The 27594-nt window shown below is 35.5% G+C and overlaps 1 protein-coding gene across 1 annotated transcript in view; it reads left to right on the top strand.

Annotated features, from left to right (window-relative positions):
* Nucleotides 1–23051, top strand: part of LOC149813785 (Nucleic acid-binding, OB-fold-like protein) — a 36955-nt gene extending 13904 nt beyond the window's left edge. Inside the window, exons 4-6 of the mRNA XM_089991453.1 lie at nucleotides 19397–19481; nucleotides 21524–21605; nucleotides 22731–23051. Coding sequence (XP_089847579.1) covers nucleotides 19397–19481; nucleotides 21524–21605; nucleotides 22731–22819 — 256 coding nt within the window. The 3' untranslated portion in view covers nucleotides 22820–23051. The remainder of the gene's footprint in view (nucleotides 1–19396; nucleotides 19482–21523; nucleotides 21606–22730) is intronic.
* Nucleotides 23052–27594: the final 4543 nt, after the last annotated feature.

The raw sequence follows: 27594 nt of genomic DNA, 5'->3' as shown, positions 1-27594 counted from the left end.
GAGTACAACATAAAAAATATACATATATATACGCATATATATATATGTATATATGATATATGATTATCTTTTAATAGTATAGATTTCTCTTCCTAGAGCCTTCCCCAATCAACTCCCCGGACCAACGATCTTGTATCCAACATTTGTTAGATGAAAATTTTCTATCACACCCATGGTCCGAGAGTTGAGAGACCGAAAGCAAATTTAAATTTAGTTTTGGTATAAATCTAATTTCAGGAATAAAAAATCCTTGATTTTTAAAATTTCCAATTCCTTTGATTTTAAGAGAAGTGCCATCCGTGGTTGAAACAAAAGATGGAGATACATTTTTTGAATATTCGGAAAGAGAGAAAATATTTGGAGTCATATGAAATGAGGCACTCGAATTTAAAAGCCAAGAAGTCTTATCGGGAGGAGAGAAGGTTGACATGGCGGCCCCGAAAATTGCTCCTTTAAGAAGAGGTTGAAGCGCTTTCACGATTTGACTTAGAGATAGAGCTCCATTAGTACAAGTAGATGAACCTTCTTCCATACATGGTTGAAATGTAGTAGACAAACCACCATCTTCTTTCATTTTGGACACATCGGTTTAATGTGTCTCGGTTCTTTTAAAAAATGACATATAATTTTGCTATAATCACTTCTTCCATTTTGACCACCATTTTCTCTCGCTTCTTGATTTTGATTTTTAAAATGAGGGGTTTGTATGTTTTCAAGTTATTCTCCAGTCTAGAAACGACATATGTTCCTTCATTTTCTTCTTTGTTTAAGGGCATCACAAAAACCCTTGGATTGATCTTGCTCAATCCCATACGAGTTTCTTCTCCACTTAGCTTGGTAAGAACATCTTCAAGTGGTGGAGAAGTGAAAGAAGATAGAAGAAAAGATTTTCTTTGTTCGAATTCGGAAAAATTTAAAAACCGATCTTCTTCTAATTGCTTGTGTCGAAGCTTAATGGCTTCTTCACTCTATTTTGGTTCAAGCATAGCAAACTCATCCCCAATAGAAAATAATTCGGCGAAATACTCTCTAATAGTCAATTCGTCTTATTGAAGGGTCAAAGCCCTTTTTTGAAGATAATATTTGTGGGACAAATCCCTTGAGGTATACATCCTCTCAGGATATTCCCATACTTGAGACGCCTTCTTAAATTTCAAGATATTTGCATTAATTCTAGTCTCAACCAAAAAAAAATCTATGAGAGAATCTTGTAATTTTTCATCTCCCATTCTTCATGCTTTTTGTTGTACTCTTCAAATGCTTTTGCTCTCTCCTCTCCATCAAGAACCTTTATCTGTCCTTTTTCAACTACAATAATTTTTGGGTCGGGTTCCAAAATCGTACCTTGGATGTAACCCCAAAGTCCATTACCCTTGATATGAGCTTTCATATTGCCGTCCCAAACATGATAGTTTGACCCATTAAGCTTCAAACCAAGGGAAAAATGAGTCTTTTTTGGTCATTTGAGAAGCTTTTTATAAGAGACAAGAGAAGTCTTTAATAAATAGAGCACTTACCACAATGAGTCTTCTTTATGCTTACTTGTTGTAGCGTATCTTCACTAGATGCGGATTGCAAAAGCTCTCCACGCCAAAACACAAGAATGAAGTGTGGGCACAACTTTTGAGGCGACTACCGTGATGACACGATACACAAACTATTCTTCTTAGAGACCAAGCTTTGATACCATGTGAAAATGTCTTCAAAGAGACAACATACATAAGAATACAAAGTTCTTACTAAGAAACGCGTGCACAAAGGCACAAGAAGAACACTTGGAACAAATGTGCACAAAGGCACAATATTCATTTAAGAGAACACATGCACAAAGGCATAAAAAATGTGAATCTTTATTGAAGAAGTGAGAGAGCTTTTGCTAAAAAGCTTAAGGAATACAATGGAGTTTAACCCCTATTTATAATACAAAATATGGAGACCTTGGAGGGGCTTCATATAGACGTTGGAGCCCCTCCAACGATCACAATTGTGACCATTGGAGGGTCCCAACGTCTATATGTGGGTCCCTCAAGGCTAGAAAGAAGTGGAAAAAAGAAAAAAATAAAAAAATAAAAAGAAGAAAAAGTACAATCATATTCCAAGGAGAATATGTGTAAAATATAAAAATAACAGTTTTACCCTTAAAGGGTATTACAATATATATATATATATATATATATATATATACATGTACACTCCAAAATACCCAATAGCGGTATTTTGGTCTTTTCACATCTTATAAAACTTGTTTTTATTAAAACAACCTTTTTTTTTATTTTCCTTTTTTGTTTTTTATTTGTTTATAAAGGAGACCTTGGGGTCCCCACTATTGGAGTCGTTGGGGTCCCTAACGTCTCCATATGTGGGAGCCCCAAGGCCTCCTTCTCTCCTTTTTGTTGTATATATAGGGGGTGTTTCCCCCTCTTCATGTATCTTTTTCCTCATTCTTTGTAGAGTTTTTTACTCTCTCTTAATAAAATTATTTCTTTTTAGTCTTTTGGCATTACCCCTTTGTGGGTTTATGTAATTGCACTTGATGTGCTTGTGATTTCCCCTTAGTGGGTTTGTGTATTTTGCACTTTATGTGCTTGTGATTTTGTATCCATTATTAGACCTTCAAGTGTTATCACTTGTTATTTGTATTTTCGCCTATTTTCTTACATGGTATCAGAGCCTGTTTGTGATCAAACTATTCTTTTGGTGTATCGGAAAACGCGTCATTCAAAATTCGAGAAGGTGGTGAAGTATTCGTTACCTTTCATTTCTTTTCTTCTCCTTGGATTTACTCGGTATGTATTTTATATTTTTTAAGTATTTCTTGTGTTATTTAGCTCATGCATTACGCATGAGAAAAATATTTATTTATTTATATCATTATACATATATATATATATGTATAACTTATTTTCTTTATCGTTATATATATATATATATAGATATACTTCTCTATGTTATTTGTTAAATAAAAAATAAAAACAAACTGTATGCTTTGAAAATTTTAAATGATATTTTAATCATCGTTGAACTTGTTTTCTTATCATTTTTTACTTATCTTATATCTTTAGAAAATTAGATATGTGTATCATGTTTGAATCTTGAAAATTTTCAAAACTTGCCTTTATATATATAATCATGTATTATTGACCTTAGATGGTTCGTCAATCATGTTCATATCTTAAAATAATTTAATAATGATATTATATTTCACAAAGTATAATCTTACTTAAACTTGTGTGTATAACAATAGTAATGACTTTAGGTGTTTTGGACTTATGATTATGTTGTTGACCTCACGCCTTGCATATGATTTAAATATTGTATTGCATGCTTGATGGACATGCGTGTTTATGTTTACAACCCTTGACTCATTGCATACTTAAAATGTAAAATTTTATATAATGACTTTAGTGCTTTAAATTTATCACTTGCATATATGCTTAAATTTGTTTGTAAGCATGTCTTTTATATGAGATATGTGACTTTAATTATTGCATCTACTCGAGTCTTTTTAATTCCTTTATGAAAATGTATGAACTTGGTTTTTCTTATGGTTCTTTTGGTATCTATACATATGCTTTGGTTCATTTTAGTAGCATTGATTGTCTCATAATCGACTTGTGAGTTAAATCTAAATAGTCTTTTTCGAAATCATATATATTGTTTTTAATCTTCTCTTTGAGTCATTGGATTCTTTGCATGTGATATGCCTTATTATACTTATTTCTTGATTGATGATTCATGAACTCTTTTTGAAGAATTGCTTATAAAGACATATTGCAGGACATATGTGAAAAGAGTCTTACACACAATCAAGTCTACAAACAACTTGACAAAGCATACATTCACCCAATATGGTAAATCAAAATAGCATACAAAATGCTCCACAACACAAACATAAGAATAGTGCATAAATGCACTTGAATCTGAATATGTAAGAGGTAAAACCCTCTACCTTTGTATTCAAATTACAATGGGCAGCATGCCCTTATTTATAGAGAGGTTACATGAGAGGAGCTACTAAAATAACTGTTGGGATAGCTGTTGGGCTACTCCCAACAGCTCTAATTAGAGCCGTTGGGAGTAGCCCAACAGCTCTATTCAAACAGTCAACATTTTGATTGTTTGACAAAACCTGACAAAAAGGCTGTTGGCTGTTTTGACAGTCCAACAGCTCTAGTCAATTATGACTGTTTGACAAAAAGACAAAAAATAAGAAAGAAATAAAATTACAAAAATAAAAAAAATATTACAAGAATATAAGTATATACTTTAAATATATAGTTATATACATATATATATACATATATATATACATATATATATACATATACATACTCTTGTATTACGAAAAGTATGCATATATATATATATATAAATATATATATATATATATATATATATATATATATATATATATATATATATATATATATATATTCAAGTATATACATATATATGTCATTTTCTAACAGTCTCCCTCAAACTTATGGTGAAATCACCGAAAGTTTGTCAAGTAAAAAGTTGAATCTTGGTGAGCATAGTGCCTTGGTGAAGAAGTCAGCAAGTTGATATTCTGATGTTACATAGGGAAGATCAATAGTCTTCTTCAAATATTCTTCACGAACAAAATGGCAATCCATCTCTATATGCTTAGTTCTTTCATGAAATGTATGATTTCGAGCAATGTATATCGAACTCTTATTGTCACAGCACAATCTTGTAGGATTCTGAAGGTGAATCCCCATATCTGAAATCAGTTGTTTGAGCCACACGACTTCCATAGTAGTAGTTGCCATTGCTCTATATTCAGCTTCTGTAGATGATAATGACACCTTTTGTTGTTTCTTGCACCTCCATGAAATCAAAGATTCACCTAGAAATATACAAAAACCAGTTGTTGAGCGCCTGTTATTTGGATCTCCTCCCCAATCAGCATCAGAATATGCAATAAGATCTAAGGAGGAAGATGAGGACAGAAAGACTCCCTTATTTATAGTGCCTCTGATGTATTTAATAATTCTCATGACTGCACTCATATGAGCTGATGTTGGAGCATGTTGAAATTGACTGGCTATATGTACAACATGGGCTATGTCTGGTCTTGTAATACTTAAATACATAAGAGATCCCACTAGCTGTCTGAAGGGAGTTGGATTGTCCAAAGGAACTCCATCATCGACTCGCATTTTCATTCCAACAATCTCTGGAGTATCAACAACTTTATCATCTGAAAGTCCTGACCTGTCAATAATATCTGAAACAAACTTTGTTTGTGACAATATGTATCCTCGGTTAGAATATGAAACTTCTATACCAAGAAAGTATGTTAGAAACCCAAGATCTATCATTTCAAAAGAATTTTTCAAAAACTGTTTTACTTTCTTGATTCCCTCCTTGTCACTACCTGTAATTAACATATCATCAACATATAAAAGTAAAATTATAATACCAGCAGAAGAGTTCTTGATAAACAAAGCTGTATCAGTATAGCATGGTTTAAAACCATACCTTGTAATAACATTGTTAAAAGTATCAAACCAAGCTTTAGGTGCTTGTTTGAGGCCATATAATGCCTTTTTTAATTTAAGCACTTTACCTGAAGGAATTATTAATCCAGGTGGAATATCCATATATACTTCCTCATTGAGATTCCCATTTAAAAATGCATTTTTAACATCCATTTGAAATATATTCCAATTTTTAATAGCTGAAATAGCTACAAGCATTCGAACAGTGGTCATCCTGGCAACATGAGCAAAAGTTTCTTCGTAATCTACTCCGTATTCTTGAGAATATCCTTTGGCAACTAATCTGGCTTTATGCCTTTCCAAGGATCCATCACTTTTGGTTTTTACTTTAAAAACCCATCTACAACCTATTGTTTTTTTTCCTATAGGTAAATCCAGAATTTCCCAAGTATTAGCATCTTTAAGAGCTTCTAATTCTATGTGCATAGCTTTTATCCATTCAGGTAAATTTTTTGCTTCATTGTAACATGAGGGTTCAAAATATGAGTGGATAGCTATAAGACATGCTCTATGTTTAGGAGAGAATGAATCATAAGACACAAATTTATTTGGGATTCTTGAGATTCGTTCTGATCTACGAATAGTGGTTTGTTCTGAAGGAATTTCTGATGCTTCATGATTACTTTGATTTACACCTTCATTGAATGCATTTCGATTTCTTCTAGTGTATACTATTGGTTCAACTATTGTTCTATTTTCAATAAGAGGTTCTACATAAATATTTTCATCATTAGACAATAGTTTGAACAAGAAAGAATAATCAGAGTTTATGTCTTCCGACATGTTTTCTTCAAATCCACTTTCATTTTCAACAAAATTAACATTCCTTGAAATGAGAAGTTTATCATTTTTGGTATCATAACATTTAAATCCTTTTTGTGTTTCTGAATAACCAATGAACGCACAGGAAATAACTTTAGAAGATAGTTTATCTCCTTTATCATTCAAAACATAACATTTGCAACCAAAGATTCTAAGTCTTTGATAGTCAGGTTGATAGTCACACCGGCGCCCGGGTGTGGTGTCAAATAGGCAAGGGTTCCCTCACTTTGTTGGACGGGTGGGGGTAAAGAAGTTAGTCCAAGACCATAAAATTAGGTTAGCCACTTGGAACATAGGGTCTTTAACTGGTAAGTTGGTAGAGTTAGTAGATGTTATGTGTAGGAGAAAGATTGATATTTTATGTCTTCAAGAGACCAAATGGGTAGGTGAGAAAGCTAAAGTGATAGAACCTTGGGGATATAAGATTTGGTATACAGGAATAAATAGGAATAGGAATGGAGTAGGGATTGCTATGAGTCGTCAGTTTATAGATAATGTAGTTGAGGTCCGTAGGAAGGGTGATAGAATTTTACTTATTAAATTAGTATTAGGTACGGATATTATTAATATTATTAGTGTTTATGCACCTCAAGTAGGTTTAGATGATTCCATTAAGCATCAATTTTGGGAAGATTTAGATGGAGTAGTACAAGAGACATCTTATGGAGAAAAGCTTTTCATCGGCGGTGACCTTAATGGACATGTAGGCATTAGTAGGGATGGATTTGAGAATATCCATGAAGGCTATGGTATAGGAGAAAGAAATGAAAGTGGAGAAAGGATTTTAGATTTTTGTTTGTCCTATGATATGATCTTAGCAAACACTTGGTTTAGGAAGAGGGAGTCTCACCTAGTAACATTTAAAAGTGGGGTTAATACGAGTCAGATAGATTTTTTCCTACTTAGAAAGAGAGATAGGGGTTGTTGCATCGATTGTAAGGTTATACCAGGAGAAAGTGTAGCTACACAACATAGAGTCTTAATTTTAGATCTTAGAATTAGACAATGCCGCAAAAGTGATAGACATAGGATAGATCCTAGAATTAAGTGGTGGGCACTGAAAGGAGCTAAACAAGGAATGTTTGTAGAGCAGGTAGTTAAGGAAGTTGATTGGTGTCTCGAGGAGGATTCAGAATCAATGTGGAATAAGATAGCGGGTGGTATGAGAAAAGTAGCTAAGGAGGTATTGGGTGAGTCTAAAGGCGGTGCACCACTATGTAAGGATACATCATGGTGGAACGAGGATGTCAAATTAGCTATTAAGGTTAAAAGAGAGTGTTATAGAAATCTAAGTAAGAGTCGTGATAATGAGAATTTGGAGAAGTATATGATAGCAAAGAAGGAAGCTAAAAAAGTTGTTCGAAACGCGAGGGCTAAGGTATATAAGGAGGTTTATGACAAGTTGGATACCAAAGAAGGCGAGAAGGATATTTATAGGCTTGCAAAGATGAGAGATAGGAAATCGAAGGATTTGGGTATGGTTAGATGTATCAAAGATGAAACGCAAAGGGTTTTAGTCAAAGATGAGGAGATTAAGGAGAGATGGAAAGATTATTTTGATAAGCTATTTAATGATAGTCATGCTCAAGATCTTGGAGACTTCTCCATTCCTTTTCATGAGATAAATCGTGACTTCATGCGCAAGATTCAAAAGAAAGAAATTGCAGAGGCTTTGAAGAAAATGAAATCAAGAAGGGCAGTTGGCCCAGATGGTATACCTATCGAGGCTTGGAAATGCTTGGGAGAGAAAGGTTTAGAATGGTTGACAAATCTTTTTAACTTGATTTGGCGAACAAATAAGATGCCTAATGAGTGGAGGAAGAGTACTTTGGTGCCTTTATATAAGAATAAGGGTGATATACAAGATTGCACAAACTATCGTGGTATAAAACTCATGAGTCATACTATGAAACTTTGGGAGAGGGTGATTGAGTCTAGGTTGAGGAAGGTTGTCATGATATCGGAGAATCAATTTGGTTTTATGCCTGGAAGATCAACTATGGAAGCTATACATCTTCTTAGACAACTTATTGAAAGATATAGAGAGAGGAACAAAGATTTGCATATGGTTTTTATTGATTTAGAGAAGGCATACGATAGAGTACCTAGGGACGTTCTCTGGTGGACAATGATGAAGAAAGGTGTTTCTCTCAAGTACATTAGTATAATTAAAGATATGTATGAAGGAGTAGTAACCAATGTCCGCACTTGTGGAGGGGTGACAACAAATTTTCCGATAACGGTTGGGTTACATCAAGGATCTGCTTTAAGCCCTTTCCTATTTGCGATAGTGATGGATGAACTTACGAGATCAATTCAAGAAAATGTACCGTGGTGTATGTTGTTTGCTGATGATATTGTTTTGATTGATGAGTCTAGAGCTGGGGTTAATGCTAAGTTAGAATTATGGAGACAGACATTGGAAGCTAGAGGTTTTAAGTTGAGTAAGAGTAAGACTGAATATATGGAATGTCGGTTTAGTAAGCAACGAAGTAGTGATGGGAGTGTAGTGAAGCTTGGTGAGCAAGATATACCGGTGAATGATTATTTCAAATATTTGGGATCCATCATTCAAATGTATGGAGAAATTGATGGAGATGTAAATCATAGGATAAAGGTTGGGTGGATGAAATGGAAAAGTGCTACTGGTGTGCTGTGCGATCGTAGAATGCCATTGCGGTTGAAGGGAAAGTTTTATAGGACGACTATTAGACCCGCTTTACTATATGGTACGGAATGTTGGGCTGCCAAGAGACATCATATTCAAAAAATGAGTGTAGCTGAGATGCGGATGCTTAGATGGATGTGTGGAAATACAATAAAAGATAAGATTCGGAACGAAGAGATACGTAAGAAGGTAGGTGTTGCACCCATTGAAAATAAGATGCGAGAGAATCGTTTACGGTGGTTTGGACATATTCGGCGAAGGCCTAATGATGCTCCAGTTAGAAGGTTGGAGAAATGGGAAAATATATTAGTTAAAAGAGGTCGGGGTAGGCCTAGGAAGACTTGGATGGAGATGATAGGAAAGGATATGAATGCTTTGAACCTCACCGAGGACATGGCGTTGGATAGAAATGATTGGAGGAAAAGGATTCATGTGGAAGACCCAAAATGAATTTCTTTTTTGGTTCATATCGCTGACCCCAATTGTTTTGGGATGAAGGCGTAGTTGTTGTTGTTGTTGTTGTGAAAGTTTTGGAAGGCATCCTATTTATAAGATACACTGAGGTTAATGCAACTTCAGCCCAAAGATTTTTTGGAACATTTTTAGCAATAAGAAGAGTTCTTGTAGTTTCCATAATATGTCTGTGTTTCCTTTCTGAAATTCCATTTTGTTGCGGGGTTCTAGGACATGATCTTTGATGTAAAATTCCTTCATTTTCTAAAAATTGTTTAAACTCATTTGACAAGTATTCTCCTCCAGAGTCAGTTCTGAGAATTTTGAGTTTACTTTCAAATTGATTTTTAATCATGTTATGGAATGTTTTGAAGGTTGCAAATACATCTGATTTATACTTAAGAAAGTAAATCCAACAATATCTAGTGAAGTCATCAATAAACACAACATAGTAGGAGAATCCGCCTTTAGAGGCTACAGGAGCAGGACCCCATACATGCGAATGAACTAATTCAAAAGGCATTGAGGAGTAAAAAGTTCTTTGACCATAAGGCAAGGCTGTCATTTTACCAAGTAAACATTCTTTGCATTCAAAATTATCTTTATAAAGATTCTTGGTAATAGGTACAAAATTTAATTTTCTTATATTTGGATGCCCAAGTCTATGATGCCAAGTCCGTATGTCTTTTGTTTGGGCAGTGTTGCAAAATGATTCCTTTGGAATACAAAGGAAATCCATATAATAGAGATCTGCACCCAACATTTACTTGATGAGAAAATGACATCACATCCATGATCCGAGATTTGAGAAACAGAAAGTAGATTAAGATGAAGTTTTGGTATAAGTCTTATTTTCGGAATATAAAAGTTGTTATGTTTTGACAAATCATTTTTAAAAATTCCAACACCCTCTATTTCCAAGGCAGTACCATCGGCAGTGGAAACAAATGATGCATTTGAATTAGGTTGACATTCGGTTAGTATAGATCTATGTGGGGTCATATGAAAAGAAACTCCTGAATCAAGAAGCCAAGAGCACATACCAGGAGTAGAAGAGGTTGCAATGGCCGCTCCTGAGGTAGATCCTTTAAGCAGTGGTTGCAATGCCTCCGTCAGTTGAGATAATGATTTGGTGAGGTCTTTGAGATTCAAAGTATCTTCATCTTGTTTTGATGGTGCAGCCGCAACACGCTTTTCTTGAGGCCTATATTTGTATCTAGGACATTGAGGCCTAATATGACCGGGCTCATTACAATTATGGCAAATGATTTTTTATTCTCCTCGATTCTTATTAAAATGAGGAGGTTTATATGGCTTGATATAGTGTCCTGGTTTTGATGCGGCAAGTGCGCAATACTCTTCTTGACCATTGCTAGAAGTAGCAAGCACACTAACATTTTTACTCATGTTTAGCCTAGTCTCTTCTCCACTAAGTTTAGTGAGAATCTCATGAATATGAGGAGGTGATGAAGATGATAGCAAGGAGGCCCTTGTTTGTTCAAACTCGGGTCTCAAACCATAGAGAAAAGCGAAAAGTCTCTCTTCTTCAACTTGAACTCTCCGCATTTCTATACACTTTCCTTCCCATTTGGGTTCAAATTGGGCAAGTTGGGTCCAAATGGAAGATAACTCCATAAAATAATCTCTTATATTCTTATCTCCTTGTTTAATGTTTCTAACTTTTTCTTGGAGATAATACTTGTGAGCCATATCTTTTTCGGTAAACATACCTCTAAGATATTCCCATGCTTCATTTGCCTTTTTGTAACACAAAAGGTTTGAGACAATTTTTGTCTCAACTCCACTAAGCATCCATGAAAGAATTTTGGCATTTTTCATTTCCCATTCATCTAATTTTTTGTAGTATTCTTCCATGGCTTTGGTTTTTTCTTCAAGACTAGTCTCAACGTCATTTTCACCTAATGTAATTTTGGAAGTGGGTTCAAGAATAGTACCTCTTACAAATCCCCACAAACCTTGACCCTTGATGAATGTCTCCAAGTGTCCCGCCCAAATGTTATAGTTGTTTCCTTCAAGTTTGAATGGCGGAATGAAGTTGGAGTTGCTTGTATTGTGCGGAAAAAATTCACCCATGATGAATCCAAAGAAAAAAAGGAACCACCAATCACGAAAGAAAGAAGGCACGCTTTACGAGGCAGCTCACCAATGCACGGTTGATCATACACCAAGCTCTGATACCATGAAAAGAGTCTTACACACAATCAAGTCTACAAACAACTTGACAAAACATACATTCACCCAATATGGTAAATCAAAATAGCATACAAAATGCTCCACAGCACAAACATAAGAATAGTGCATAAATGCACTTGAATCTGAATATGTAAGAGGTAAACCCCTCTACCTTTGTATTCAAATTACAATGGGCAGCATGACCTTATTTATAGAGAGGTTACATGAGAGGAGCTATTAAAATAGTTGTTGGGATAGCTGTTGGGCTACTCCCAACAGCTCTAATTAGAGCCGTTGGGAGTAGCCCAACAGCTCTATTCAAACAGTCAACATTTTGACTGTTTGACAGAACCTGACAAAAAGGCTGTTGGCTGTTTTGACAGTCCAACAGCTTTTGACAAAAAGACAAAAAATAAGAAAGAAATAAAATTACAAAAATAAAAATAAAAATATTACAAGAATATAAGTATATACTTTAAATATATAGTTATATACATATATATATACATATACATACTCTTGTATTACGAAAAGTATGTATATATATATAAAAAATATATATATATATATATATATATATTCAAGTATATACATATATATGTCATTTTCTAACAATATGATTGCACTACATTCATTCTAAGATTTCATCTTATTTGTTAGAGTTTTTTTTCAAATCGATTACTTTTATGAACTAGATCAAGTTAGCTCTTTATAGAACTTGCTTATGTTATCAATGCTTCTTAAGCATTTTGTGTATTAATAAAGTATTATTTATTTTTTGAGTGTTCCTCCATTTATACCCTTTCAAGGGTCATGCTTGTAGTGTCTCTAATAGACACCTTTTTGTGGATTCTTTGTGCATTTGTGGAAGATCCATTATTGAATTTGATTTGAAACTTTGCTTTTCAAATCAGTATTTTGTTTGAAAAATGTTTTTCATGAGTATTTATTGCCTTCGTATGACATTTGTGTTGTCTATCATAGACTTTTATATGATGCATCAATCTTCTTGGCCTTGTTATTATTAAATCAGAGATGTTTGTTGGGGTGAGTTATGTGTACCTTGTGTTGTCATTTTAGATTGTCAACTTGTACTTTTACTCTAACAGATAGTTATGTGATCTCTGATTATGAGTATATGGTATCACTCATTTGTTCTTTAGCCATTGACTTTATTATGGATGCTTTTAACTATGTGTATTTATGATGACTATCTATTTTTTTGAAACCACGGTGTTTCGAAATGTAGTTAAAATTGATATTGATTGCATTAGTATGCTTTTATTACAAGCCTTCTTACCTCGGTTGTCTTTTCCTTTTTATGCTTTTTATCTAAGTGTCATTATATGTAAATAAGAGATGTTTATTCACACCTTCGTGTGTGATTTTTAGCCCATTGTTGACTTTGTACTCTTGCTTTAGTAGCTGATACATTTGCTTTAAGTGTTATTATATGTATACAAACGATGTTTATTCACACCTTCGTGTGTGATTTTTAGCTCATTGTTGGTTTTATACTCTTGTTCTAGTAAATGATACACTTGATTCTTAGTGTTATTATATGTAGACAAGAGTTGTTTATTCACACATTCGTGTATGATTTTTAGTCATTTGTTGGCATTATGCTCTTGTTGTAGTCGCTAATACACTAGTTTTAAGTGTCATTATATGTAGACAAGTGATGTTTATATACACATTTGTGTGTGTCTTTGACTCTTTAGTGACATTGTATTTATGCTCTTGTTCTAGTCACTAATACACTTGATTTGTGGGTTTTGAAGGTCTAATGAGGTGATTGCTTGTGGTGGATAAACTATTGTTGAGATTTGCAAAATTTCATATTTATGAGAATTTTTAATTTTTTTATCTTCTGCAAATTGATTTTGATTTGTATTTCCTTTATCATGTGGGATTTTTTAATTCTGTAATGAATTTTTTAAATTTTTACTACTTGTTTTTTCCTTATATGGAAAAATATTTATCAATAAAAGTTTATGTATTTCATTGATTATATATATATATATATATATATATATATATATATATATATATATATATATATATATATATATATGTTTGGGCCCCTAATCTAAGATGTGTGAGTTATGTTTCTAATTGATTATCGTGCCCACATTGTGGTACGCATAAAGTTAATTAACTTGTCTTTTATTAATAAAATTAGTTGTCTTTTCATTATTGTTTCATGTGTTTTGAACATGCTTTAACTATATGATCCCTATATATGTGTGTTAGCATGGAGTTAATTAGTTCTTTCTAATCCGTTTTGTAAAAGTTCTCTTATACAATAAACTTGTTCTTTATTTTTCATGCCTTTGTGCATGCGGACTCCTCTGAGAGTGTTCATCTTGTTGTGCGCATTTTGGTCTATTGAGAATCTAGTGCCTTTGGGTACATAGCTTTAGTCTTGGAGACATTTTCACATGGTGCATGATTGAAATGCTTCTTAAGCATTGTTTTTTGGGATAAATAAAGATTCATTATTTTATCATGTTCTTCCATTTATATCTTTTTATGAGATTTGTTTGAAGTGTCTCTAATAGACATTTTTTTGAGAAATTCGTATGCTTTTTGGAAGACCACCATTTCACTTTAATGCATAATTGTTTATCTTCTTAATGAATCATATGCCCCTTAAATAATCAAATCTTCTTATGATCAATGTTATGGTTACTTGAAAAATAAGTTGATTATGATCTTTGAGGGATGCTCCTCTTGTCCTTAAAATCTAATGATTCGAAAAGTTGCTACTATTTTGTTCAAACCATTTTATTCTTGCTTTACAATATATTGTTTTGTAACTCTTGGCCTATAGAATATTTTTCATGTGTACTTGGAGTATTCTTTTGGTTTGTTCTTTCTTTTCAGGATCTTTAAGATGAGATGGAAGAGTACCTTTGATACATCATGGAGATAGTCAATGAATGTGGTTGGGGATGATCACCATTAAAGACTGTTTGGTGTGAGTTTTATGAAAACAATTTTAAAAACAATATTTTTGATAAAACTAGTGTGAAAGTCAGACACCAAATAATAAAAACCAACTCGCACGAGTGGTGGAGTCCGGGTCGATCTCAGGGAACAGGATATACTCGTATTCAAGCACACCACTATGCTACTCTTTATTGCCAAAATAAAAAGAATTAATTAAATAATTAACTAACTAAAGGAGTACGGCCCTACGGAGATGGCTTAAACAAAATAAATAAATGGTTTTATTACAGACCCAATTAATAAAATAAAATAAAACCCTAATCTAAAAAGAAAATAAAAGGCTTCAGTGCTTCGAGTCTTCTTGTCCTTTCTTGAGGTAATGTATGTTTTCTTGAACTTTTGCTTTTCTGAGGGCACTTCTGAGAGCCTGCGAGGACCTCAGAGGGTACTTTTAAGGCACGAAAAAGGCTCTACCGCACGTTCCAATGCTTCCCTGCAAAACAAAAAAATACAAAAACAAAGCAGTACGATGAAAACTAAACCAAATGTAAACTTAAATATCAACAAAAACTAAGATTTAAGGTAACTAACATCAAGCCACTAAATGACAAATTACCAAAACCACCTAACTACTAATCAAGAACACTTTGTAACAACTTGAAACTAACTATGCTATGAATATATGAATCTTAATCTAATTAACTACCTTAATTGCTTAACTATGACTAACATAACTTACTATGAGTTGACGAGAATATCAAAATTCTTACCTAAATTAACTATTAACAAAGAACAATTTTTTCTTACTACTATAGAACACGTTAAAACTCTAATGAAATATTACCAGTTGGCTGAAGACATATTAATCTAATTAGTTGCTCACAATAAATTACTAGATGCCCATCTACAGAAGTGCACGATCATAACTAAACAAAATAACTTTCTAAACTAAACAGTTAGGCACTGCAATGTCAACTAACAAGTAAATCACCTAACAAAAACTAACTAAGATCTAGCTTAGCACCATTCATGCTGGATGCTTTCTTGACGCTGAGCTATAGGCTGAACACACAAACAAAAAAAAACTTTGTGGCTGAATTAACAAACTGCTGAACCAACCAAAGTAATAAAACAATAGGTCAAGCATTAGTGCATAAGGGAAAAACGTTGATGTTTGATGCTAATAAGAACGACTTATATGAATAAAGCGATAAACATGCAGCCGACTAAAGATTTTAACGCAGACATGCCCACCATCAAAGCTTTACCCTATGACCTATGAATTAATGTTGGCATAATTCAACGTTTGTAACACAACTATTTCATTGACGTTGAATATTGTGTGCAATACCTAAAAAAATAAAACAATGATTGCTTAATCTATAAAATATAAACTAATGAATACCTAATCTATGCAATGAGTTAACGTCTTACCCTACAACTATGAAGTAAAATAATGATTCACATAAACAACTAATAACTAACATCATATAAAATAAATTAATCAATAAACAGCTAATGAGATTATCTAACACATGAAATCAATAAACGCTAAAAACGACGTCAACTACCTATTCTAATATGCAACTAGTTTATGTATGTTGAGTATGATGTATATGAACAAAATAACACTGATTATGCTATATGCCACGATGAGACGCAGAAAAAATAAATAAATAAAAGAAACGAGACATGCAATGAATGCTCCTAAGCTACGAAGAAGAGGGAGAAGAAGATCACCTTGCGACTCGCTTTCGACAGACTGATTGAGAAGAGAAGATGGTTGATCCAGCTGCATCCACGCTGCTCCGACGAAGAAGAAGTTGCCGATGACGAAAGGGTTCGAAGTTTGATGAAACGGAGGAGGAAAAAGAAGAAGGGGAGAAGAAGAGAGGAGGAGAAATCGGCAATAGAGGGAGAGAGAGAGAAGAGAGAGGCAAGATGGAGGGGGTGTGAAGGCTGCTGGAAAAACAACCTCCATGGCTGGAAAAGATGAGTTTATAATGATCTAATTAGGTTAAAACAAGTTTTTTAAAAAGTGTCCGAAGATTTTTGCTAATTTTCAAAACAAGGTCTCTTATGAAAAACATGTTTTTCTAAAAATCAAAACTTACTAAACTAATTAAAATTTAGCTAATACAAGCCTAAACTAATTGAACTACAATTAAGAAAATCTAAATCTAATAAAAATACTAAAACTGCAGGGAAAGCTTTGAAAAACCCGATTTTCTGATAAAATTCAATTCAATGCGGTTTCTTAAAACTAACGATAAAAATGGGTTTTTATAGTAATTTTAACATGGATCATGCATACATAATGATTACTAAAATGCAAATATTATGCATGATCATAGTTGAAGGCTAACATTTGCAAATTTTTTTGATATGATATAGAGATGACGATTTTCATTGAAGATTCACGAAGACTTGGAATCCTCTTTATTGTATTTTCAAACTTTCCATCCTCCCCATGTAAAGTTTGAGGGGGCGTGTTAAATATATATATACACGTATGTATATATATTTCTATATTTACTTTAAAATACCCAATAGGGGTATTTTGGTCTTTTCACATCTTGTAAAAGTTGTTTTTATTAAAACAACCTTTTTGTTTTTTTCTTTTCCTTTTTTATTTTTTATTTGTTCATAAAGGAGACCTTGGGGCCCCCACTATTGGAGTTGTTGGGTCCCCAAAAATATGACCGTTGGGGCTCCCCAACATCTCCATATGTGGGAGCCCCAAGGCCTCCCTCTCTCATTTTTGTTGTATATATAAGGGGTGTTCCTCCCTCTTCATTTATCTTTTTCCTCATTCTTTGTAGAGTTTTTTGCCCTCTCTTAGTAAAATTATTTCTTTTTAGTCTTTTGGCATTACCCCTTTCTGGGTTTATGTGCTTGTGATTTCTCCTATTTTGCACTTTATGTGCTTGTGATTTCGTGTCTATTATTGGACCTTCAAGTGATATCACTTGTTATTTGTATTTCCGCCTATTTCCTTACACAATTAACCTCCCGTTAAACTACAACCATTTAAAGTTGATCTTTTACCATTCTCAGTGGCATAAATATAGATGAGCTTGTTTTAGAATTCATGGTTTGAGTACAGAATCCATTTTTTTGTTTTTTTTGTCATATAATTTGATGTGCGGCTTGAAGATGTGAGTTTAATGAAATTGCATGATTTCGCTCTCTGTGCTCACTGCTTATGCTACTATCCAATCTTGGCAGTTGGATATGTTGTTTTTTCTGACAGGTCTTCACTTCATCCATACGTCCTTGGGTGCTTCATCAACTCTATGATCTTGCTGCCTTTCTAACCATAAGATTCAGTCCTTTAATCAGTACACTAAAAGAGATGCTTTATAATGTCTTGGTGCTTGAGAGTTTCTCCCAATGGGAAGATATTCCTTTGTCCTAGACAGGATTCTTAATTTCGGAGCCTGGTACAATCTTCATTATGAGCACTAGTTTCATGGCCTTGCCATTTAGGCATTTATTTGTTGCGCTTGCATCAGGTCATCAATGCTCACAAGTTGACTAGATGTGAAGAATCTATTAGTTACTAACCAAAATAGCTTCAACGTACATTGTCTTTGCAGAATGTTACATGAACTTTCTATCCAGAATTTGAGTCATTTAAGAACAAAATTGATCATTTTTTGGTTGGATAATTATAAATAGTTACATTTCTGCATTGTGCTCTTATAGCCTTTTTAGATTATGCTCTGGTTGGTGCATTGAAGCATGGATGATGACATGGTCTTCGACTTAATTAGAATTCCTATCCTTAGGCAGATATTTCATTTCACTCATCAATATAAACTACTTGAAAATTTGATTAGCTTACCCTTATTTTTTTACCATTGCATATTCTATTCTTGTCATGATTCATGATTTATCTGGTGTCTTTACACTCTCCACCTGTGACAGTAATATACTTAAATAATATTTTTCTTGATTCTTGAAATTGATTTCATGCATTGAACTGCATGCATATTCAGATTTCATCAAGGCAAATGCTTCTTTTGAGAGTATTATCTAGTATTTTGGGCTTGGCAATACCTTGTCTAGGCAGTTTCTTGGATACTGTTTCTTTTACCAAAGATTTAGCAACATCATTGGGCAAAAAATGTAAATAAATTAAAAGTAAAACAGAAGGAAAAACTACGTTTTGAGATTTACAGGAGTTTCACTCGAGTACTATCTCTTTGTATTACATTTCTCTACTTCGTCAGTTATATGGACATGTATGAGGCCTGAAGTGAGCACTAGGTTTTAGAGTTTGGATACTTCTGAGCAAACTGTAGATGTTACTCTCAATGCATGGGGCTAAGGGGCTGCTAGTTAGTGTCTGTATGTGTGATATGGAAGGTATTTCTGTCTATACTCATATATTTTCTTCAGTAAAGGTTTTTAATCTTCTAGTTCTCGCTCACAAGTGATTTTGTTCTTCAGATTATGTATTATGAGGTTGGGCTTCTTATGATGATAAATTTGTTTCTACCATTCTGGTTTAATTAATATGGGTTGGATTTTTTAGCTTAAACAATTTGTTTCAGGTTAGAATTGCTAACTCCTGAAAATGATGGTTTGAATTTTCAGATTGAAAAATGGAAACTCTTTCTTGTTTATAGTTTATACCTGTTTAGTAGGCATGCAACCCTGTTCATTTGACTTTTGGTACTTTTAATGTATGCTTTTATTGATCATAGATTCATAGCATTAATGTGACCATGTATATGATCTTAAGGGGTTCTTAATCTAATTTTTAGCAAATTGGCAGGCAACAAGATGTTCGGGCAACAGAAATTGACAAGGTTGATATGCACTTATCTTTTCGTCCTGGTGACATTGTCCGCGCTGCTGTTGTATCCTTTCTTACTTGAACCTAGTTGTACACCTTTGTCCCTAGCTAGTATCTTTGTGATATTATGCTTGGTTGTATGCTAATTACTTAGCCTGACTCTTGTTCATCTGGTTTAGCAAGCCTGATTTTTATTTTTCAGTGTGGTTTAGCTATTTGTGCAACACATTGCATGTCTGCAGTGGAAACAAGTCTTCTAAGAAATATAAAATCCAACATCAAATATTTTAAGCCGCAAGATCAAGAGATGAAAAGGTTGATGTTAGGAGTGTCCATGAGGAATGCTGAATTTGTCATTGTCGTCAATGTACCACCCACGTACAATCTTCTGCTGGGACGAACATGGATTCATACAATCCACCTTAAAAAAAAAGAAAAAGAAAAGAAAAAGGTGCAAGAGCACCAATTTTGTGCATGGCTTCTGATCAGTGAAAGACTTACCATCTGAAGTACACATAAACAAGTTTTAACGTTCGAGTGCCATTATGAGCTCAAGTATGTGACCATGGTACAACATATTCAAGATCTTCGTCTGAACTGAGACTCTGATCTAAATTATTCTTGGACATAAGGTTGTGTATGGATCATTGGATCCCCAAGCCCTCCTTTCACACACCATATTCATACATTTACGTGAAATGTGGAGCAGAACTCTTGAAATACGGACCAGAATTCTTGTTCCCCAATAAACTAGAGGCTTTTCAGCTTTTCAACAGGATGCAACATTACCACCTATAAAGGTGATGACAGGGAACCCGTGGAATAATGGCAAGGTTTGGGGCCCACAGTGCTGTGCAATTCTCATTGTTCAGATATCTAGGAACCCTCATTACTAAGGACTCCCTTCCTGCCTACTTACCATTTACCCACACACACTAAGAAATCTCAATCTGCTTCTGCAAAAGTATTAAAGAACGTAGCTCTATGATCTCAAATCTTGAGATTCACTGTTTGATGGAAGTGATCTAAAATACCTTGGCCTGAGGTTCTGTTAACAATTTCCTATGTCATTAATGCTCTGGTAAGGGATGATCTTGATGGGAAGTGTCATTTTAGAAGTCCTTATGTTCCTATATTTCATATCACTCTAGTGTGTCTAAAGATGTTATTTTGTTCCTGGTGAACTTCAATAAAACCCTGAGCACATAATGAATTATGTCTTTGTTATAATTAAATCTGGTGTAACCAAAGTATGGTTTTCAACCTAGAACTTCAAGAATTTGTTGCAGTGACTCGAAGTTCATCATGCTTTTGGTTTTCCTGATTGAATAAGAATAAGTGCTTTAATTTTGATGTTTTGAATTACAAGGCAAGATTTCATTTTGGTATCTGGTTAAAATTTGAGACACTTGAGTCAAGGCATGCACATGTAAGAAGACACATTGTAAAAACCAATTAAGATGTAAATATGTAGGCAAGTTTGTGTTCTCATGCTGTCACTTGTTATCTGTTGTTCTCATTCTTTCAAATCTCCTTTTTCAATTAAGGACAATTATTTGATGTAAGAAAAAGGCAAATGCTAATCACAACGCTGTTCTTTTTGTCTCTAGATGCCTATTTGTTAGGCTTTATTTGAATCTTACTATTAGTTTTAGGGCCGTGCCATTGCAGGCTGCTCTCCTATTATGTTAAATATTAGTTAAAGATTCTGGCTTAATGAGTTCTCTCTTCTATTATGAACTGTTGGCAAATATATGACTTGAGAGCCTAGAAGAAACGAGGCTAGCAATGGTGATCTATGTAGGTGAAATAAGGTTTCATCTCTCTCTCTCAAAATACAAACCTTTCTGCAAGGTTTTCATTGTCCTCCACTTTTTGACTAGTTGCTCTCATACCCCACTCTTGCTGTGAACGTCTTTAGGGAGATTTCAGTTTCCTTATTTTTGTTCACAAGCTAATTTATTAAAGAACTATAAGTTCTCTTTTCCTCTCTTTGAGGCGAAAGTGGCTGATTATAATAGTTATTGCTTGATAAAGGCTTCTGGGCTGATTTCTTTTTATAGCAATTTATGTGAAAAGGAATTGTTAGACTTGATTTTTGTGAAGCTATCTCTTGGGGATGCACGGGCCTATTACCTTTCGACTGCAAAGAATGAGTTGGGTGTTGTGTCTGCTGAAAGTATTGCAGGTAATTATTCCTTTTACTGCTCATTATGCTTATAAAAGGAATCATATAGAAGCGATTGTTGATGTCCTTGCTTATATGTGTCATAGAGTCAGTAAAATCTTCTCAAAGAGACCTTACTTGTTCTAGATTGTCTTGTAGATTATTTATTGGTATTTTTCCTACATTACTATGTAGGAGACGATGGATGTTAGTACTTGCTTATTTTTTCCTGTTTTCCACTAGATAAAGACTTGTTCTTTATGTAGTAAACTATATAGTGTTTACTATAAGTCTGTCATCTGGATGCCGTTCTCATGTTGCAGTGACTTAAATAAAAGCATGCTCTTTTGGGCCTTGGGCAGTAAAAATATGAGCTGATATTGTCATATTCTGGACAGAAAATTCTGGTTTTGATTTTCCGGTAGATAGGATCAGAGGGGAAAAAGAAGACCTGAAACTTGCCTGTTTGCCAGTAACCACGTGCTGGCATTGTGGCTTCCAGTAGGATTACAGGATAACCAAACTTGAAAAATCGTAGTGCTTACGAACTTGTGAAATAACAGTTATTGACTATCTCAAAATGATACAGGTACGGCACAACACACAACTAGGGTCCGACCTGCAAGCTCAAAATTAGAAAACAGGACAGGACGACATGGAAGTTTTAATGTTTTTTAATCAATAAAAAAACTGTTTTTGATGTTTTAATATTTAAGAATGCTACTTTAATGAAAATTAATAAAAAGCATTCAAATGTAAAAAATTATAAAATATTGACCATATGTCAAGTGTCCGTATCAGCATGTCTGGTCGTTTCACCAGGGACACCAAGCCAAAATGTCTTGTCCCTGTCACATAGGATATAGATGCTTATTGTCACGATTCACCATGATAGGAGATGCAACTTCCAGAGGATAATCACCCCTGAACCTTTGGAATCTAAAGGTGTTCATGCTATGTGTGTCTTTCATGTAAGAATCATACCACAGGCACGAATCACACCACATAGGCACCCGTCACCTAATATCTCTGGTCATGTTAGATTGTAAATAATAAACATGTTTGCTAATGGAATCTTGGATACATAGATTTATTGTTGAAACTTTCTTCAGGAGGATAACATCTTGATGTTTGGTGGTACTTTAGGTGCAACTATGGTTCCTATCAGTTGGACAGAGATGCAATGTCCATTGACAGGTCAAATTGAACAAAGAAAAGTTGCCAAGGTAACATAGACATTTCTATGTATGAGGACATATTTTTCATTTGCTGCTACCTGTGAGATATGGACCAGTTTTTTTTGTTTCTGTGCCAATATATGATGACCTTGCCTTTTGATGGGTCCGACCAGCTTCCAATTTTTACGGCTTATATGGATCATGTTGGGCCTAAGGCTCGCCACATCTGTAATATGAACAAGTTTTAGTCATGATCTGAAAAACTATACAGATTGGCTACTTCTGAACATTAATGGACACAGGAAACTCATTGTGTGATCATATTCAGCACCCCCACCCCTACTTAATGTATGCAGATCAGCCACCTTGACTGGTGATGCAGGGGAATCCTAATCTGACTAGCATGATGCTTTAAGATCCAAACCTTGCCATATATTACTTGGCCATGGTTGTGGTCATGTCTATCCAGACCCTGCCATTTCTTTCAATAAGTTGGTTTGCCTGGTATAAATCAACCTGGCATTGGTTACATTGATGCATTCCATTCATGATGATCCATATTTTTCCCATTCAGTCATCCATTGGTTTCATATGCATGTATAAAAATAACCTTTATCAGGAGATAAGGATTGGTATCCAAGGACTCCACTCATCTAGTAGGGGCAACTTGTGAACATCACCAAGTTGACAAGAAGTCATAAGTCTGAAATCCTTAGGGGAGCGTCCTTTGCCACAAGGTCGAAGTTGGGTGAACTCCTTGATGGGCAGTGGGAACCTGAAGGGTTTTACCAAGCTGAGGCCAGCCAATGTACGGCTGGTGAAGGGGGGGAGGGGGTTCCCTTCACCTAGCAAAAAAAAAAATCAACATATTCTTTCCAAGGATGGATGATGTTTAAGAAATTTGTGCTTCTGCCTTCTCAAGATGATTGAAGCAAAGCTTAACTGCCCTTTTGTTGTTTCTACCATTGTTGTCAGGATCGACCTGAATTGGGCTGAATCTTCTGATAAGTACCGTATCGGCAAAAACTGATACGGAACAGGCCTGAATCGGCTAATTTTCAAATAGATCAAAAAATAATTTAAAAATACTTTTTAAATATTTTGGCATGTCATTCTCAGGTTAAAAGTTGGGCAATACATGATTCAGCACTGAATCGGTATCGTCTGATTCACCTGAATCGTTTGGAAATCGATTTAGGGCCTGAGACTATACTGACAACATTTGGTTTCTACAGATACAAATTGCTGGATTTGTAGAAAATCACATTTGAATATCTGAGAGATGATCAGGTCCAGCGGTGCTTGAAAAGAATTTAGAGTACTTGTAATGCACATGCCAACATCTTCCTTGAAGCTTGCTGGTTGCAGTGGTCTGTCATGGTCCTCCGATTGATCCTTCACCAGTCTGAGTCGTAGTGTAGTCAAGAAACAGAGCCTGGTCCCGAATGCGATGTTCCCTGTGTCTGATCCGTTTGTCCCATATTCTTCTTACTGGTCCATGAGCTACCGTAATATAGGGGATGGTATGTCAATTGACAATAGTGATGATACTGTGCTCTGTCCTCCCAAACATGGTCCATGTTGAGATGCATGGAAATGGACAAGGGTGTAACTGGTAAAAAGACTGAACCCTGTATATAATCAGTGGTATGTGCAGGCTGTCCATCATGGTGCAGGGTGGCACAGTTAAGATGGTATAAATAAGCCAAACTAGATCATCTACTGTCTTTGATCTGTTGCAGGCATACATTACCTGACAATGCTGAATTGGCCAGGCAGCACCATTGTCTGGGAACTGCAGGGTCTATTGGTGGCTGTGGACCTTGAAATTCAAAAAGTTGGTTTAATGTATCAATAATGGACATTAAGAATGAATGAAGGGATAGGACTCCTTAAGTTTGATTGGCTCCGTGTACAGGACAATGCCTGATGATGATGTCAATGACAAAAAAAATAATTGGAAACTTTTAAATTCTCGAAAAAAAAAAACAAATAGGAAAAAATAAATAAGAGATACGTTAATGAGAATTTGAGGAAAAAAGGATCAAACTGTGGAAAATAAAAACAGGAGAATTAGAATGGTGAAAGATTTATATAGGCATTTACAGAACGCATCTTTTGAATCTCGACCTATTATGGTGACAAAAGTTCTAAACTGCATCTTATCTGCCGTGTTTTTCTCTGCAGAATCTGACTTTTCCTGTTTTTATAAGGGAGAAGTAAAGGAAAACAATTAAATAAATAACATGAAATATTAAAAAGCATTTTTGTTGAATTAATATCATGATAATGGGCCTGACTCACGCCCAGCTCAATTAAAAGGACAATGGGCCTGAGCTTGGCTCGGCCTGATTGATAATGGGCTGAAAAGCACAATAACCAGGCTGGGCTCATGTCGGACCTGAGCTGGGGTTCGGCCTGATTGATGATCGGGCCAAAAAAACACAATAATTGGACCAAGCTAATATCGGGCCTGTTGGGTCCTTGATGTCCACCCCTAGACCCATGGTTAAGTAAGTTTCTTTAGGCAAAAAATGGTCGAATAGTGATTACTAGAAAAGACCGTTAGTCTCTAGCATAAAAATAGAGCGCTTGCTCACAAGGGTTCTGCTCATCTGGTAGGGGTGGCTTGTGAATATCATCAAGTTGATCAGATGTTATAAGTTTGAAATCCATGGATGGTATCTCTTGTTGTAGGGTCGAAGCTGGGTGTACTCTCTGGTGGGTAAAGGGAAAACCTCAAGGGTTTTGATAACTGGAGGTCCGCCTGAGGTGGGGTCAGTGATGGGTGAGTTTTTCTCTTGGGCTATAAAAAGAAAAAGAAAAAAAAAAGTGGCTGTTGGGTAAAGCAAGTGCTGTTCTTCACCAGAATATGAATATGAATTGCTCTGAAAGGTGTCATCAATGTGCAGTTTCCAAACACTAAAATCTTTGGATCTTTTGCAATGTTTTGTGGTTGCTAAGCCAGCACGCTTGTCTGCAACTATTGATTACTTTTCCCCTTTGTATTTAAACCACAGGTTTCTTCATTGTGTTGCACATCTCGTGGAACACATGGGCATGGCTTGGGAATTTGTATGGTGATACTGATACCATGGTTCTCTTTTAGACAGTAATGAAATTGTGGTGGTTTATTAGTCAAGCATCAATTCCTATTAAATGTTGTCAACGAGCTTTCTGCAATCAATGCCTGACGTTTCTAGGCCTTCTGTATGGTCAAAAGTGTGTGATGCAATAAATTGCCAAACAATAAAGGCACGTGGTATCCCATGTGATCCTTTGCCAAGCTGAAGGCTCAGGTTCGAATCCCTCTGCTACATGGGGCTTAGGGGTCTGCCTAACCCCAGCTTACCTTTCAAAAAAAAAAAAATGTAATAACAGTTCGGTTTTACTTCTTTTCAACGAAAGCTTGACTGAATCAAGACCCAGTTCAGTTCAATGACTTTCTTGTCAAGTTTTGACTGATGAGACTTCAAGAGTTTGCCCACATGGTCTCGAGCTCATGGTTAGGGAGGAGGCCTTCTCCCCTGCCCCAAACTCGAGTCCCTGTGTGGGCAACCCCTTTCACAATCGAAACAGGAGAGGCTCTGTGGACATCGAGGTAGGGCACCCACAGAGTTCTGCGCTGCTGGGATGGCGACCGTAGGTGTGGCAGGCTAAGACCAGCGCGGCCAAGTCTCAGTCTCAGATGGCAGGTGCAGTGTCTCTGTGTGATAAACGGAAAAAAAAGTTTTGACTAATGGGGTTCAAGTTGCTTGAGACAGCTTGCCTGCGAGAAGATGCATCATATTCAAACATTGGTTAACCCAAGCTGAATTATGCTAGTTGCATTTCTTGTGTTAACCCAGTTGACTTCAACTTACGTCCTCAAGCCCTTTCAGATGAGTGCGCTTGATTGGACTGTGTCTGCAACATCTTTGCAACCAGAAACTGGTCTTTTTTGTGTCAAGGACAGAACTTATCAAACCATGACCTAGCCAAGACCTGGTCTACAAACTCACAAACTCGATCCAGGACTCCACAACGGAGCTAGGCGATTAATAGCAAAAGGTCAAACCAAGATGAACCGCACCCGCCAAGGTCGTCCGAGTGGCAGAGGGCCTGGGTCAAAAGTGATGGCCATTTCGTCCCAGGTTCGACTCCCACCGGCTGTGCAGGTCCCTTTAACTTGTGGGATCCGTAAGGGCTCGGATGTTAGTAATTTAACCCAGAGTTTACTTCGCAAGGAGTGGGCCCATTAAGTGACCCAGTTCTCGGCCAAGGTTACTCATCATAAAAAAAAAAATCTGAGCCATCATCGGCAAGATAAAGGCATTGATTTTATCCGGTCAAAAAGTCAGAGCAACGAATAAACAGCTGCCACATAATTTTGATTATTGGGTCAACGCTGACTAGATACCATAAATTATATCCTCACGCCAAAATAGCTTCTCTACACACTTTCCTCTCAGGTTCCTTCTTTCTCTTTTCTCTTCTCACTTGTGCACGCAGGGATGGGATCAGGTGATCAGAGTGTGCCGTCAGATCTCCTTTGGATGCCATTGATCTCAAGATGAACGACATCCAAACCTACACGGATGAGATGCTCATCACATGGGTGGCCCCCACCTTTTCCCCGATACCGTTCGTGTCTTGGATGGATGACATCTAAATGATTTAAAATGAACGGCTCACAATGAGCCTTATTATCTGTTTCATGTGCGTCCTTCATTTTCAAGATGAACGGCATCCAAGGCGCGTATCACGGTATTATCGTCAAATGTGCCTCTGACCTGATTCTCACTCTATATAGTATAGATACCTCGTCGTTCAACTCAAGAACAAGACCAAGA

Source organism: Nuphar pumila, chromosome 16, assembly GCF_984573655.1.
Source record: "Nuphar pumila chromosome 16, dmNupPumi1.hap1.1, whole genome shotgun sequence".
Taxonomy (NCBI): Eukaryota; Viridiplantae; Streptophyta; class Magnoliopsida; order Nymphaeales; family Nymphaeaceae; genus Nuphar; species Nuphar pumila.
Note: the sequence above shows the minus strand (reverse complement) of the source record. Positions and strands in the feature narration are given on the sequence as shown.